Source organism: Rhyacophila brunnea, unplaced genomic scaffold, assembly GCF_057557595.1.
Source record: "Rhyacophila brunnea isolate RB1 unplaced genomic scaffold, BYU_Rbru_1.0 scaffold_8, whole genome shotgun sequence".
NCBI classification, from domain to species: Eukaryota; Metazoa; Arthropoda; class Insecta; order Trichoptera; family Rhyacophilidae; genus Rhyacophila; species Rhyacophila brunnea.
The window spans coordinates 5,747,688-5,760,434 of NW_028233350.1; the positions used below are offsets into that span (position 1 = coordinate 5,747,688).

At 33.3% G+C, this 12,747-nt stretch overlaps 1 protein-coding gene across 3 annotated transcripts in view; it reads right to left on the minus strand.

Moving 5' to 3' along the window:
- Nucleotides 1–991: 991 nt before the first annotated feature.
- LOC147063844 (uncharacterized) overlaps nt 992–12,747 on the minus strand; it is a 33,969-nt gene continuing 22,213 nt past the window's right edge. For 2 of the 3 annotated variants that reach the window (XM_085958915.1, XM_085958914.1), the window contains exons 9-11: nt 12,218–12,296; nt 8,258–8,472; nt 992–4,513 (exon numbers count right to left, since the gene is read on the minus strand). In XM_085958915.1, coding sequence (XP_085815041.1) covers nt 4,196–4,513; nt 8,258–8,472; nt 12,218–12,296 — 612 coding nt within the window. In that variant the 3' untranslated portion in view covers nt 992–4,195. Of the gene's footprint in view, nt 4,514–8,092; nt 8,473–12,217; nt 12,297–12,747 lie in introns of those variants that run through there. The other variant, XM_085958916.1, reaches the window with a different exon arrangement.

Sequence of the window (12,747 nt, forward strand, 5' to 3'; positions counted from 1 at the left end):
TGGTAAATAAATTAATAGATTTAGTAATTATACCACACGATTGGTTATAATTATGTACTATAACCACAATTGAACAATAACTTAGGTATATTACACAACAAATGATTTAGTTTAGTAATGCGTATCTTAAATAATAAGCAATAAGTTTTATAAGGTAATCAATGATCACTAGTAGGTATATTATAGCAGAATTATATGATTTAAATGATCAAACTTTCAATTTGTCACTCACTATAAAATATAAAAAATAGGATGTAGTTATTATGGAAAATATTATATTATACATAATAATTATCTGGCGATTCTCGCAAACTAAAAGGGTAAATTACAAATGCGTATGAATCGGTGAAAGGGAGAAGCAAAACTGTATTGACTTTGAGATGTTTCATCCTTTAGAAATTATTTAACAAGAGCTTCATTTTTTTATTTAATTCAAGTTATTTCAATTCTAATGGATTTAAGTTTTGTACTATTTCATTTTAGTTGTTTTTTGCGACCCGGGTTTTGCCTTTCGGTATCTTCGGGCACTGTGTATACTCGCCAAAAGGCAAATAAACACTGACCACAAATACTATTTACTCTAACATATATAACAAATCAATACAATTAAGTAGGTAAAAACTCCATTACCTACATATCAAGTCAAGGGTCACAATAAAAAATATATAATAAACAAATTATGAAAGGTTGAAGTGTTTCTAAAAAAACCCCTATCATATCAATAATAATAAATACACTCAATAATACAAATCGTCAAAACCTAATAATAGAACATTAATAATTATAAACAATAAAAATAATACACTCAAGAGGTGTAAAATCGAAAATTCTGGGAACAATAGTAACGATTGAGAATTAATGGAGATTACTAATGAATGAGATACATATTATATCTATGATATCAGTCTTTAAAGTTATAAGTTATAACATAACTTATAATTATAACATAACACAGTTATAATACAATTAATATTATTACATGATACTTACTACTTTTTTGTAATATAATTTTTTTAAATATAATTACAAAGAGGTTTTTAAACAACGCCAGAAAAGGCAAAAGCACATTTTTTGTAGGTAATAAAGTGATATACGCAGAGAGCTGCAGTTGGTTTCATGTATGTAATTATTTAGAGTGATTATTTTGAAACGGAAATATCGACTCAAAAGAAGAATGTTTGTAAACGTAAGATGGAAAGAAATTTAGAGAAGTCATAAATTTTATTTTTAACTCTCGCGGGCCCGGTATTGCGTAACTTCGGTAATATTTAAATTTGAGAAAAACATAAAAAGTATCTCAATGAAATAAAACGGATTTAAATTTTAAATGGATTCGCGAGCCGAATTTTTAGTAGCAGTATTTTTATAATTTTGCGTACTGCAACTACGCTCCGGTGCGATTTGGTCCATTCCGAGCACAGAAAGGAAAGAAAATCCAACGTGTGGAAAAGACCATTAAACGAATAGCGGAAATGACACATATAGTGTTGCCATAGTATAAATTTTTCCCCCGCATTTTGAAAGTACAATTATTATTGTTTTGAATTTTTATTATTATGTAAGTATCTTATCGAATTGTTATAATATTATCTTCAGAGATATCAGCAATACCAACATTTTTGTATTAACACTCATGGGAGAGTTGTGGCACTAGAATATTTTATTCAAATGAATAAAATAAATTAATTTATCACAGCTAACAAGCTAACGATTGCATCTTACATTTTTATAACAACCTTTACTGCTATAATGTTTAGTTTTGAAAAATCATGTTTTAATAATTAAATTTATAGAGATGTCTCTAAGAACCATTTCTAGAATAAAGAGGGAGATGAACATGGCTGACGACACATATTTAAAGATTGTGACGCCTGAAAAAAGCCGAAACAGGAAACAGGACAATCATAGGTAGGTACTTGATAATATTATGGATTATTGCATATTACGGCTAAAGGTGCAAGAATTTTACATTGTGTGTAAAGAAACTACAACCACAATAAAACTGTATATTTTTTTTAGGGAACGTATGAATAATTTTTGAGAGGGTAGAGAATCATTTCTAAAAATATTATTAAGTATTGGGTTTCAATTTAATACATGCAGTTCAACAAGAAAAGTGGTTGCTGATTAGTAGTGGTAGCGAGCCATATATTTAAATACTATGAAATTTAATCGATTTGGCGAGAATCGTCCAGATTTTTATATATTCGAGACATACATTCACGCATCCTACGTAGTAAACAAATGTTGGCAGAACGAAAATCAACTGGACAACGGTGTTGTATCATACATGCTGGGAGTGAAAGAGGATTCATAATTAATAATCAATTAGTCATATTTACGTCTAAATCAAAATCCGGAGACTAACACGATGGCGTGAACGCTGGAAATTTTAAATAATGGGTGGAAACACGAATACTTCCAAACATACCCACGAACCCAATAATAGTAGTAGGACAATGCTCCATTTCATAGATAAGTTACCAACTAGGGTAATAAAAAAGTGAGATGCAGGATTGGCTGAGAAGAAATAGTATAAACTACGATGGAAGTACTTTGAAATCTCAGGTAAGGAGTTATTTGACAGAAATAAGCATCCAGAACAGTTTTTATTTGACGAACTTAAGAAAATGGCTCGACAGTGGTTCGTCTCCTACATTATCACTGTTGCCTAACTGGCGTATGCATATAACAGCAAACTGCATTCAAGCTATTTAAGTACTGCAAATTTGCATGCATAAACCTAATTTGAATCTGTCGAATTGTGACGTCACGTCGCTGACGTAATACGCGTCATGCCGTAGCTAATGTTACCAACTTTTAAATTTAAATTTCCCGATATTTAATTTAAAATTTTTAAAATGTAAATAGGTATAAACATGTGCAAACGGTACCATATAAATTTAATAATTATAAATGAATAATTATCATGAACTTTAAATAATTTATTTGTTATAAAATCATATTTATTTTATACTTCTTAATGCACAAATAATAAAGTATACCCAGAAAATATTTCCATAATATGGCAATACAGCTTCGCGGACTCATTGACACTATTATATACATCTCCATCGATCCACGATCTGTATACATTTTTACAAGCATTTAGCATCATTTAGCATTATCACGAATCCGATTATAGCACAACGGCACGTTTCAAGTTAGTCTCCTACTAAACGCTTGTTGTGATGAACTCATTTTAGACGTATATTAAAGTGACACTGACAGCTCGCGCAGATCGCCGCCATTTTAAGTTTGGTGCGCATTCCTGTACGTATCTTTGTGACGTATGCATTTTTTATAGTTTTCTTATTTGGCCAATAAACCGCTTACTGCGTTAAATCTTAATACGGCAGTAAATCCGATTGATTATATTCGGTCGTTTGTGAAGAAAACTGTTGCGGAGAAAAATGTTGTCTATAAAATGACCGACGCACAAAAACTAAAAGAAAACGCTTTCAAAACTATGACCTATGTCATCCACCTGGAAGAAGATTGCATGAAGAAAGATCACTGTCTTGATAGTGTTATTGATGGTAGTATAGTTTTTAGTGTACGTGTTGACAGGAGTAGTGAAAATCACAATTTTGATAATATTTCGAGTGACAGTATACATAATTCCGCATATATCTCTGGCATGGAAGAACTGACATATTATTATACTCTTAATGTCCACTAAAATTTATCTATTTTTATTTAAAAAAAAAAAAATACATTGACTGCTATTTATAAGATACCTACTTGTGATTTTAGGATAATACTATTATTGATAACAGCATTGTGTTTTTATTGTATTTTTAATGATACTTTCCTTCACTTGTACACGTGTTAGGGAAGGTATCTAACGTGTTTTTTCTCCTACAACAATGACAACACTGCCAATATTTTTTACGTGACCGCAGCGACATCCCGTTATATAAAAGTTCTAAAATGTAGTTAAGTTATTTCGCGCGCAACATGACAGGTAATGCCACCCTGCTGAAACCATATGTTCAATTTATGCAATAATATGTTATCATATCACGGTAAAATGTGCATAACTCTGAACTAAGCTAAGTAAAATGTATAACTTCAAAAACTCGCAGTCGATAATAATGCAACAAACTGCACTGAGTTGACATTGTTAGAGAAGTTAGAAGTCAATAAATTTAAAATGAACATTGATAAAACTAAAGTTTTGTCTGTTAATTAATTAATTATCCACATCCCTTGAAACATGAATTGAAAAAACTGCTACAGGTAGATGATCTCTTGAATGGAATAAAATACAATTATACACAAATAAAAAGAGAACAATACCTATTAGAAAAATCATCATATATAAATGTTTCAAAGCTGTTCTTCTATCTTTATCAACATCAAGCAGCGGTGTCTCTATATGAGGCCGATTCTGAAGAGGTTCCTCATCAGGAGATCCAACGAAAGTATCTTCGATGGCTGGTTGAATATCATGCTCGCTTGTCACATCTTGACTCTCCATCATAATATTAATACTGCTTGAGCTACAACCCTAAAACAAATACATATTGATTTTAATATATTTTTATTCAAAGCAAATTAGGTATGATAATTTATATACGGAGACTTCAACGTGAAACTTTTCACTGCCCTGCTAAGTAAAAGAAAATGTTTCAAAAAAAGTTCATTTCTAACATGAGTATAATGTTCCCTACCAACTATTTTAAACATACTTAATTAACAACAAACATTGTTTTATGTTTCTAAATAGGAAAGAAGTGTCAAAAAATTTTAAGATTTTGTCAAATTGCTCAATATTGTATGTGAACACCCAGTATTTTAATGCTGGTAAGTAAAAACATAGTGTTATTTAGATTAACATTGTGTTTTGATATACCATCGCAGAAAGCAGTTATCCTTATTATGAGACGTCATCATAATAATATAAGGCAGGAATAAAAGATATTATTAATCCAGGAGCTGTGATCGAATCCGTATCAGTGTTGCCATATTTTCAAAGTGGAATTGTAGTACCGAGCCTCCAAAATTATAGTATTTCGGCAAAAAATATAGTACCTACGCGTTGAATGACGAATACTTTTCTACGTTTTCCAAAAATTACGCGTAAAGTAAATAACGTCACCTTTTTTTAGACAAAAATTCAAATGTAAAGTAATTAATGTCTCATTTTTTAGACAAAAATTCAAATAGAAGTTGATTAACGTTTCGTTTTTTTAGACAAAAGTTAGGTATTTTAGTTCTCCCGAACAGCTTTAGCGCTATTTTTTTAAATCTATTTTTCAGAATTTTCAAAATTATAGTATTTTGGGTGTACTATATCAACTGTTTTATATCGTAAATAGTACGCGGGCCAAAATTATAGTTCAAATACTATAATTGTGTCGCTGAATTTCAAAACCCGCTCTAACACTTTTTTATTATTTTGAGAAAATCAATAAAAACTTTTTGAATTAAAAAGGTTTTTGAATATTACAGTAGTGTTATAGCGAGAAATGTTAGACACATTGATTTTGTTTCATAAATGACAGTCAATCGTAGCGGAAAAAGGAGATAAAATTTTCATGTAGAGATTCTAATAACGAATCCACTGATATATATATCTTAATTATTTTAAAAAAGTTTTAAGTATAGCGGGTTTTGAAATTTAGCGACACAATTACAGTACGGTTGGCATCACTGATCCGTATACATATATAGAGAGACCCACATTCTTTTGTGATTCGCTTATTTGAGACAAAGGTATACACAAAAAGTCATAGTAGGAGTCGTCGGCATAATATAAAGTTCCAGGACTGTAAATGGAAGTGCGGTTAGAAGAAAATGCATCTAAAATATAAATGATTTTTACTTGTGTAATATCAGTAAACAAAGGGTATCACTGATTTCTAAAGTTTTTTACCAGATTCCAAAATATGTGATTGTATTTTGGCATAATATTCAAACTGATGACACATACCTGTCATCAACAGGCTTTTGTTGATTTTAAATAAAAGACGGGCCGAACCGCAACCCTGATCTCTATAAACAAATGAATAAAACGCCTGATCTGGTTCCCTGCTCAACTAAGTTAAAATTTATTCATAAGTAAAGGCCTTTGTCCGGTGTATGAAAATCACATACTAGTTAAGATATATTTAATTTGATTATAAAGTATAAATGACGATGTATGAAAGAGATAATTTTAAGACTAAATATAAGTATTTAAATATAATAAATTTTGCCGCGCTTGCCGGCAACGTTCAAACTTCCACGCGCCTGCGCCGGGGTGGTCCTCGTGATTTTTTGAATTAAAAACATCACGCGATAAGATTTGCCCAATCTCGAGAGTCCCTTTTGCTGGACGGCGTGGGTACGCGGAGTTTGAAAAAGAGAAAAAAAGTTAGTAAGCGTCCCTTTTCCAACATGTACGGACCTGCGTAACTAATTGTAAAAACCTAAACATGTAAAAAAAAATGTAAAATATAAGCTAATACCAAGTAACACGAGACAGACGTGGTTTCATTTAATTTCACCCTCAATTTAAAATATCTTTTTTTTGCGAATCCGGGGTTCGATGGACACCTGAGCTAGCCGCTGGAACCCCGGGTATCTCACTGACTATTCTAATTTATTTAATTAAAATTAAAATCTATTTTTCCGATTTTTTAAAATTATAGTGATTCCTCGGGAGGATATTCACTCGTTTGTTGATTGTTTAATTTGCTTGACACACCTTCCCTCTCCATCGAAACATCATCACTTACACAGCCTGAGCTAATACCCTAAAACAAAAACATGTTAGTATTAAATTATTTTTATTTAAAGCAAATTAGATGTCATAATAATATATTCTATACGGAGACTGCAATGTCAACCTTTTCTATAAATTACGATTGTTAACATAAATTGTTTCACTTGGTAATATAATTGGAAGGGTGAATAAAAAATTCTATGATTTATTTATTTTTAGTGTGAGCTTGAAAGTGGGCAAGTTTCCCACATTTTTCCTGCCATTCTTGATAGTATTGACTTGTGTGTCTCTGATAATTATCTTAGAAATCGGGGGCATTCGGTGTTTGTTCTCCCAAGGTGCTTAACTAGCCTGCCACTAGTAATGCCAGTTGGTAGGAAAACAACTATGTTTAATCAAATCTCTTCAGATATTGATATATTCCACTTATGTAAGTGTGAGTTAGGTGGACGTTGTTGTATAATTTATTAAGATAGGGTCTATCAATTTAGTTCACTCGATGTGCTTCCATGAACTTTTATTTTTATTATTCACTCATATTAGCTTGTATTTTTATTTCAATATTGTTGACATTTCTCATGTTATAAGTAAAATAAATAAATTTGAATTTTAATAAAAACCATTAGAATTTACCAATATATGTCTCGGGAATAGGCAATATGAATGAAAATCACTTCGTGCTATATTTAATCTCCAAAGTTCAGTGAAACTGAATACTTAATTCAATGATTATTTACAAGTGTACAATCAGATATGCAAGCTATTACTTTATTTCTGTATATGTCGGATACTCAAAAGTCAAGGTCGCAATTAAGATGGGGGTGTTTTGAAAAGCAGGGGATTCGCGACAGAGCTAGAAAGATCAATGCCTAATTATTTACCTGCGACTTCTCATGTTCTAAAACCGTTTGCAGGACACCAGAAACGTACTTAAGTGAAGACAAAGAGTGTTCAAGAGCGATAAAAACGGGGTTAAAAAAATTAACAAAAGCAGGTGCCATTGATTTCGACATTAATTACTCCTCCTCACTTACTAATAGTTTCTCGTCGCTTCTACCGTAGACTCCCGCACTTTTTCCGGTACATTCATCATGCCCAGAGACTCCACACTTTCAGTCTAGCGATAAACACCTGGCTTGCAGGTATAACTAAGGGTGTTCACCTACGTTATATTGCGAACTGTCGCATCTACAAGTCTCTATCGAAAGCGCATTGCATAACAGTCGGTAGTGTACATTTGTGTCATCTACGTTGTCTTGTATTTTCAACATGCTGCATCAGAATATTAAAGCAAACATCGGATGCCCCAGATATTTGCACCACTTAATGAGTGCCACGGGTTTTCAAGTGGCCACAGTTTTTACGACAGTTATTCGGGCAATGAACATAATCCAATGTAAATCAGACTCTAAAGTGATTTTAAACATTATCACATCTATAGGTAGATTTCCTTCAAAACATTTTTCATAATTTTGCATAAATCATTACCCACCAAACAAGATGAAAAAAAGGTATTAATTATAAGGTGAAAGGTGAATTAACCACCTTCCTTTGACTTCTGAGCACAAAGTCCTCGATGGTTTCCGCCGCTATAAGCTTCCCTTGGTGGCGGTACAGAACTCCCAGGTTCTTAAGGACTAGCGTGATGGTGGGGCTATCCACTTTGGCCGCCTTGCGCCATCCGCCGTTATCACTGCAATTCTGCAGATGCTTGTTTTCTTCCCGCTCTTCCGCCACTTGCCAAATCGACTTGTTGTCACCTGTCACATCAATATTATAGTATAATATTGTATCAAATATGGTTACATGTTACAGCCATCTACTGTGATATTACCAACTGTATAATAATATGAACGCATTTCCGGAGAAGAGCAATAAAATTATTATAATTTAGGATTTTTTAAAAGATGACTCGTTAAATTCAATTTGATTATAATATTTAGCTGAAAGCATTCCATTACATTCGAAAAACTCCATCAATAATATAAATTCATTAAACGATTGGCTCAATACGATTTCGAATATATATATAAACTGCCAATTTTATAAAATTAAATCTTGCAAATGAATCTAAACAACGTTTTGGTTTACTATGTTTTGGTTGGATATGTAAAAAACCGAACAATTTATAACGTTATAAGAGGCTTAGACTAGGCAAAATTTAAAAATATTTTTTTTGGTTTCATATATAAATACCCCAGCAAAAAAATATTACTTCCCTAACACCCTTTTGACTTAGTATAACCTCGGTATATAGAATTGAGAAGCAAACGTATTAGATTCAGAGATTTGGAAATATAAATTTGAGCTTAAATTTGAAATTACTTGTGAGACCACACCTAATCCCCATTAACTTAAAACTCATTATCTATATTCTACATTCTGCAGTATGTATAAATATTACAAAAGTGTCATAAGATGCGAAAAAAATAGTACGAAATATAATCTGATATAATATCTTTTATCTATATATATAAAAGAAAGTCGGGTTAGTTACACCATTTATAACTAGAGAACGGCTGGACCGATTTTTACGATCTTTGATTTGTTGGATTTGTCTCAGCCCCGAATAGCAGAATAACTATTAAAACATCGGAAAATTTGCGGAAAAGAAAATAGTGAATATGTTCTCATACATTTTGACATTTTGAACAATGAACCTCGCGCATTCGAAAATAATAGAAAATCACAAAAAATTTAAATCCGTATACAACGCCATCTCTGATACATGACAGAAACAATAAGCAAGAAACAAACAAACAAAAGAAAGAATGATAGTCGAAATGTCTAACTGTCAATGGTGTAGTGTGCCCAACATTTCGCGCTTCATGTCAACAGCTCAATTTGCTTGAAAACGATACTCATTGCAATATGACAATCGCTGAAGCAATTGTTTCTGCATCTCTAAGTCAGATACGCACTTTATTTACTATCATTATTTCGACATGCTTCCCATCGAATCCACTTAAACTGTAGAACAAATACAAGGATGACATGTCAGAAGACATTTTACATCGAATTCGTGTCAGTTCAGGGAATTCCGATCTCGATGTGAATGAGGATATACATAACCAGGCTTTGCTTTTGATCGAAGACATGTGTTACCTCACGTGCAGCAATTTGTTAGTTAGGAATGCCAACGCCACATCGTGGAATGTACGACGCTTTCAATCGAGAATTGGAACGTGAATGTAAATATTATGATCGAGATGCATTGAACCAATCAGTTTGAACGAATGTACCACTGTTGAACCCCCAACAGAAAGAAGTGTACGATACATTAATGATGGAAATGGTGGCTTATTTTTCCTCGAGGCGCCCAGTGGAAGTATGAAGACATTCCTCATGTCATTGATTTTGGATACTGTGAGTACGAGATCTGAAAATGCTGTAACAAATGCTTCTTCTGGGATAGCGGTCATGTTGCTAGAAGGATGCCGAACGCCTCATTCAAAGTTGAAATTTCCCTTAAACCTGCAAACGACTGAAAAACCGACATGCAACATTGCGAAACACTCAGTAATGGCCGAAGTTTTGTTAGCAAGTAAAATCATCACCTGGGATGAATGCACAATGGCGCACAAACGCGCATTGAAAGCACTTAATTCAACTATGAAAGATCTGCGTAACGACTCAAGAAGTTTTGGAGGCGCAATGATTCTACTATCTGGCGATTTCCGCCAAACACTACCAGTCATTCCAAGATCGGCCGCTGCCGATGAAATAAATGCTTGCCTCAAATCATCGACTCTGTGGCTCTATGTGAAGAAACTTCAGCTGACGACAAACATGCGAATTGCATTGCTAAACGATCCATCTGCCGAAGATTTCTCCAAGCAATTGCTGACTATCGTTAACGGCCGTGTTCCTGTCGATGAATCGAACGGATTGATTTTGTTTCCGCTGAATTTTTGCAATTTAGTCTCAACTATGGACGAACTCATCAACAAGGGTTACCGAATATCATTGCTAACCACAAAAATCACAGTTGGTTGAGTGAACGAGCATTCTTGCGGCAAAGAACAAAGATGTGGATCACTTAAACTTCACAATTCAAAATCAAATTGTTGGTCCACTGCATTGCTTCAAATCTATCGACTGTGTAACAAACGAAGACGAAGCAACCAACTTTCAAACTAAATTTTTAAACTCATTGGATCTGCCTGGCTTGCCACCGCACAATTTACAACTGAGGGTTGGCTCGGTAGTCATCATGCTTTGAAATCTGAACCAACCAAAACTATGTAACGGAACGCGTTTGGTGGTGAGAAAACTCATGGGCAATTTGATTCACGCGACGATAATCAAAGGAATGTTCAAAGGTGAAGAAGTTCTCATTCCGAGAATTTTGATGATCCCAACCGATATGCCATTCGAGTTTAAACGAATTCAATTTCCAATTTGTCTTGCATTCGGCATGACGATCAACAAATTACAAGGTCAATCCTTGAGTGTTTGTGGCCTGAATCTATAAAATGAATGTTTCTCTCACGGTCAATTGTACGTAAAATATTCATGTGTCAGCAAACCATCTGCTTTATTTGTTTTCGCACCTGACAACAAAACAAAAAATGCCGTATATCACAAGGTGCTTCAATGAAGGGAATCGACTTGAGTGCAACCCATCCAGCAAATAGTTAAACAGAAAGTAGTGCAACAATGCTACGCGAATCATTTCGATTCGCTTCAACAAAGCCTTGCTGCCACGTGAATTACATTCTTTTTTTTTTCTTTTGACCATGTCCGATCCTAATAGGATCATATGGGCCTCCACAAAGTGGAGGTTTGTATTAACAGATTTTATTTTTACGAAAAATGGATGTCAGCCACTTGCTCAACGTATTAGGACAATACTCTGACTAATGCACAAATTGAAAAACAATATGTGAACTTGCCAGACCCAGGATTCGAACCTGGGACCCTCGACACTATAGACAGGCGCTTAATCTACGCGGTCATCGTGGGTGTACAGTGTGTACAGTGTAATGTAATTAAAATACTTTTCATTTTGATTTGATTTTTGCACATTTATTGAACTTATTCATTTTGTGTATTCATTTTAACTTAATAAAAAACTGAATATAATTCAGCTAATAAGTTAACACAAGTATATTGATTCTGAGGCGGTACGAAGTTTGCCGGGTCAGCTAGTACTTAATTAAAAGCCAAAATTATGTTTGTTTGTATGTTTGCTTCATTTCCCTTTCCCATTTCATAATGTCTACATATAAAAAAAATCAATTTTTTTTTTCAAAGACCCTTTCTTGCGTATTCCAATTTCAAATTTCATGACACGTGGGCGTGTCTTCAATGTATGTTTCGACATCATGTAATATGATAATTTAAATAGAATTAAACTGTATACAATTATTTTAAAATAGGTCCCATGGACAACGGACCCACTGCATTGCGTGGTCATAAGACTCAAAAGCAATATAAATCCGCCACTGACTACTGAGGCCCTTGCTCGGATAGCATAATATGTATTTGATTTGTTTTCCTTACCACCTATTGTACCGCATTCCCGTTCATGAGCTCTGGTCAAAACTTGTTTGTATAGAATTTCCGCATCATCGAATTTGCCCTATTGAATAAACAAATTGCACAGGTTATTACTATTAAAAATGAACACAAGTTTTCATCTTTATTTTCAATGATTACTTACAGTTAAATTAATATACAAACATGTACAGTACATTTTCTAACTTATTATAAAAAGTGTTAACTATAAGGTACTGAGTTAAATCGAAGTATGGAATTTCGTTTTTTTTCTCGGAAAATCGGTTATCCGATGGAAAACCTTTTTTTTGAAATATTTTTTTGAAAAAATTATTTTTTGAATTATTAATCACTATGTCCTTGCTTTTTCGTGCAAGGTGGTTGTTAGTAATTTTGAACAATCACAAACACGCAGGCTTTCAGAAAATCACATAAATATTGTGTCCTCACCGGGAATCGAAACTAGAACTCTCGGGTGGATGGCCAGCGCTTTACGTATTGCACCACGAGAGCCGAGTGTTACAATTTTATTTTCG